The sequence below is a fragment of the Cynoglossus semilaevis genome, chromosome 12, assembly GCF_000523025.1.
Source record: "Cynoglossus semilaevis isolate Cse_v1.0 chromosome 12, Cse_v1.0, whole genome shotgun sequence".
Lineage (NCBI taxonomy): Eukaryota > Metazoa > Chordata > Actinopteri > Pleuronectiformes > Cynoglossidae > Cynoglossus > Cynoglossus semilaevis.
Genome location: NC_024318.1, coordinates 9,567,683 through 9,572,373, shown reverse-complemented (window position 1 = coordinate 9,572,373; position 4,691 = coordinate 9,567,683). Strand labels below are relative to the sequence as shown.

General features: G+C 43.1%; 1 protein-coding gene across 1 annotated transcript in view; it reads right to left on the bottom strand.

Annotated features, from left to right (window-relative positions):
• The window catches only part of vstm4a (V-set and transmembrane domain containing 4a), an 8,546-nt gene extending 4,134 nt beyond the window's left edge, over positions 1–4,412 (bottom strand). Inside the window, exons 1-2 of the mRNA XM_008321955.3 lie at positions 4,150–4,412; positions 2,252–2,701 (exon numbers count right to left, since the gene is read on the bottom strand). Coding sequence (XP_008320177.1) covers positions 2,252–2,701; positions 4,150–4,204 — 505 coding nt within the window. The 5' untranslated portion in view covers positions 4,205–4,412. The remainder of the gene's footprint in view (positions 1–2,251; positions 2,702–4,149) is intronic.
• Positions 4,413–4,691: the final 279 nt, after the last annotated feature.

Genomic DNA, 4,691 nt, shown 5'->3' with positions numbered 1-4,691 from the left:
ACGTAGATAATGGGTACAAGTTACTGCAGCATTACGAGCTGTAACACTGTTAATCCCTAGTGAACCACATGTGTAACTTTCCCAGTGTGGGTAACCACACCCGGAGCTGGAGGTCCGATGGTTCACTGCTGGGGAGATATCACAGCACACGTTGCAAACATGTGTCTGCAGCAGTTGTTTAAGTTTCAAAGGAGTTCATGTGAAAGTATGGGCTCTCGTAAAAGACCATCAGGTACAGATTTACGCTCGGCTGCTTCTTCCCAAAGGTACAGATTTACGCTCGGCTGCTTCTGCCTGTTTGGCTGTGCGATGGAATGCAAAAAAGTGAACTTTCAGCTGAGAGTTAGGTTTGAGAAACATGAAGCCAGAGAGAGGCAACGGTGACCCGCAGTGCACCGAGCAGAGGGAACACGGAAAGTGTCTGGATTTGGGATTTAGAGACGTGGGGTGAGGACAAATCATCTCCCCTCGGTGGAAAATCTTTCAGGAGCCGTCCAATGATCTCAGAGGAGTCAAGTCTCTGCTCTCAGAGCTGCAGACGGAGGGCTTCCCTGGACTACAGCTACGGTTCAACTGACTTTTTTTTTTGTTTACCCTCTAAATGTCAGCTTTTGAATTTTCTGCTCCTCCTGTGGTCAGTGCGAGTCAGAGATGCCTGAGGTCGTGTGGCTTCCTTAGTCGGGCATTGCCCTGAAAGTAGGGCAGGGCGTTGGAAGATAACTGTGCGTAGAACTTTTACTGCTGGTCAGACTGTGGAAATAGTTCAGGTGTGAAGCCCCCACCTATATCACATATCATGGTCATCAAAACCACGTCCAGCAGTTACCACACTCACTCCTTGGGTCCTGGGCTTGTTTATTGTCGGTATCTGCAGGACGTTTGGCAAAGACCGTATACGTTTTACTGCAATTGGATTTGGAAGTCAATTTTTCCCCTGAGGCTAGCACAAAAGTGAACGCTAACGTCATGTATTTCACAGTTCTCACAGAAAAAAAAAAACTTCCATGAGTTTTTAGGCCAGCTCAGCAACTCTGTACCTTTTGACTTCACATGCTGCTACACACAGAGTAATATTGTTGAGTGTGGTTTGGCTGTGTGAGCTCATTGTTTTGAGATGGAAATGCCAGAGGATTGGAGTCTCTTTGAAACACAGGCTCTATTACAGAGTGGAAGAATAAGTGCTGCACACTTGTGTTGGCCCTTTATCCTTCAGTGAAAACTGTTGCTCTTCCTTTAGTCACTCTTTTCTTTTGGCAGATAATGGGGACGGCATGATTCCATTCAATACATGAGGCTCTGAGGGGAAATCCTTGGGAAGTAAGAATTCCATTGAGAACAATAAATCCCCCTTGATTTAAAATTTTAAACTCCGGAAAATTCATTTGTGACACCTATCTGAACCAGCACAGCTTTACACTGCGGCCCATCTTATTATAGTGTCACTCAGAAATGCTAACATGTCTGTTTAGGAGTATAAAAAAAAAATCTGGTTTAGTTAGACATATTGAAAACCCTGGGTACCAAAATAGGTCAAAAACATTTATCCTACATTCTAAAGTCTCAATTTTCCTTCTTCTTCTACAACAACATTCTGTTTACTCAATATGAATTAGTTGATTAGTTGATTAGGCGGATGGATCCTTAGGACTTTGGAAAATGTTAAGACATATCTGAACTATACAACATTCAAAGCATCATCAAGCAGTTGGCTGCGTAAATAATAATAATAAAAAAAGTTAGTCTATTGGCCATTGCTTTTGTTAGTTTTACCTAAACTAAAACCTTAACGTCTATTGGCCATTGCTTTTGTTAGTTTGACCTAAACTAAAACCTTAACTAAGGTGGTGACCCTCTGTCATGGCTTGTGGGAATTCACCAGACTCAAAAGAGTTTCTTTTTTAGAGAGAAAGAAAAACGATCTTGTTGTATTGACTGTCAGTTAAAGCTGAGTTTCGTCCTGTGTTTCCATTACCAATACTTCTGTCTGTGTACTACATGGGCCAAGTGCAACAAACAGCCTTTCTTTATAAGGCAACCTTCCAGCTGTTTTTTTTCCCACACTTACAACAGTGAAGCGTCAGTTGACCGGTTGCCAAATAATGAGACAACTCTGCGTCTCATTTCACTCCCATCTCTTATTGTTACCAATTATCCTTCCCTTTCCTTTCATTCTATCATCCTTTCTTTCTTTCTTTCTTTCTTTCTTTCTTACACATAAACATCAGTAGCCCGTTATCATCGCTCTGGTCACCTGTCAGGTGGGTGGTGCTGGTACCATTGGACGATGCCCTCCACGTGTTCCTGAGCTTGCGGATCTCCTGCACCTTGCAGGTGTAGAACCCCTGGTCCAACCTGGTCACGCTGAAAATACACAGTCGGTACGACTCCCCCTCTGTTTCCTCATACAAACGAAACTTTGGCGACGGGAAGCCGCGGGTGTAGTTGCCATACAGCTTCATTTTCTTGATGCCCATCTTCACGATGAGAAACTGAGTAGGCTCAGCTGAAGGTGGAGGAGATGGAAGAGAGGGTGGAGGCAAAGGGGTGGGATCAGCAGGGGGAGTGAAGAACCAGCGCAGGATGAGGACACTGTTGCTCCACTTCCTCTGAGACACCAGGCAGGACAGTGTCACATTGTCTTTCTCCGTGACCATCACTACAGGACCAGGGGTCACTGTCACATTCAGAGCATGACTGACCTCTGATTTAAGACAAAAAACAAACAAAAAAACATTTACTAAATTTCACTAAATGCAAAGAAAAAAAAAGGAAATTTCTACTTTTGGTCAGAGAACTTAAACATTGGCTGTAAAGTTTGGCAAATAGAAGATAAAAATAGCAAAATGATGGATAGAATAATACAGTTAATAAAAGGAACCTATAAGTCAATGTCTGCAAACACTAATGAAAGTTAACTGAATTTTAAAAATGATTTTGATCGTCTTTGTTAGACTGAAAAAAGTGCTTATCAAATCCAAAATCCAAATAAAACTGTTTTCTGGCACCTTACAACTAATACTTTACAATAAAGTGGTACTTTCAGCATATTCTACTAGGAAAATTACATATTTGGTGAGAGCAGATAAAGTGATCATTCTGAAGGAGGAGTGAGGCAGAGGGCTGTTATAAATGAAGTCCATCTCTTACCCCTTTTTTGCAGCCCATAATTCAGGACAATAGTTCCATGATATCTGTAAGTGTGTCTGTGTATTTTTATGTACTGCCATAAATACGCAGCATCAGTATCAAACAACCATTAAACTGAGCCCCGCAGCAGTGCAGTGATCAGGGCCGGTGACTCCTCCCTGCCCTTTAAATCACTTGGTCATGAGCCACACATGGAAAAAGACTGACTTAATTTTTGTGAGATGTTTAATTTCCTCCTGATTACACATAATTGTGGCATTTAGACAAAATAAATTTCTACGGTTCTACTTTCACAGCTTATGTCATCCAGTGACTGGGTGGGAATTTTGTTAATAATTCTTTAAAACTCCCTTATGAGGAATTGGATGAGAAAAATCCCCTCCTAAAAAAAATATCCCGGAGCTACGTATGTTTCCCTCTGCTGCCAGCTCAGTCAGAGCCAGGGTCTGGACCAGGGTCTGGACCAGGGTCTGGACCAGGGTCTGGACACAGTATGTGTGCTGAGATGGGCACAGAGAGCCGCAGGTGGTAAACATTGGTCTGTGGAACATTTCCATCTGGAGACAAACATGATGACAAGATAACAGGCACCATGTGGGACCGGATTTGTCTGATTATTTCCTGTTTTTTAACTGTGACAGTGGGATTCCTGGAGTCACACACTCTTTAATGTGTCAAAAGTTAGGGAGTCAAACTAATGTAACACCAAGGAAATTAAGTTTTTTCACTCCGACTTACTATATTTCTGAGTTATTGTTTTAATCACAGCCTAATTCTCTGCATTATTATTCCCCAACAGTGACATGCAGCTGCACTTTGATGTAACGACTTCACCAACTTTAGGTTGTTTTTCCACTGTTGCTCCTTCCATCAGAGTTGACAAAGTTGACAAAGTTGCGAGTCAGGTCAACAGGTTAGAACATCAAACTTACTTCACTACTCGACTGCTCTGACCCACACTCCACTGCTGCACATGGTTGTTAACAAGGCAAAAAAACGTACCTGTGACCAGAACCAGAGCCTCAGTCAGGACGAGGACCACTACAGAGAGGTGCATTTTCCACAGTCAGCGGATCCATAAACCCAGACAAGAGCAGAGCACTTAACCATTGAGCTACATTCTGACTGCACGACCCACCAGAACCCTCAGCCACCATTAACTCCTCTCCTCTTTCTCCACTTTTGTGTAATATGAAACAGTAAATGTTCTGTTCCCACTAGAAACTCCCACTCACTCTCCCAGTGCACACTCTCTCTCTCCCCCTCTCTCTCTCTGTGTTTTTCTCTCTCTCTCTCTTTATCTCTCTCTCTCTCTCTCTTCTGTGTGTCCTGCAAATGTAGGAAATGTCATTTCCTGTGTTTCGGAGAGGACTCTTGGACCGTGTCCCAAACCCCCAGAACTTTAAAGCAGTGGTCAGGTCTCGTGGTTGTAGAGTGTGTTTCTGTGTGTGTCGCAAGAAAGTGCTGAAAATGCATTCGCTCCACATGTCAGTCCCGTTATCCTTGAAGTTAAAGGGGGGTGGTCCACCTCACCCACACCCACC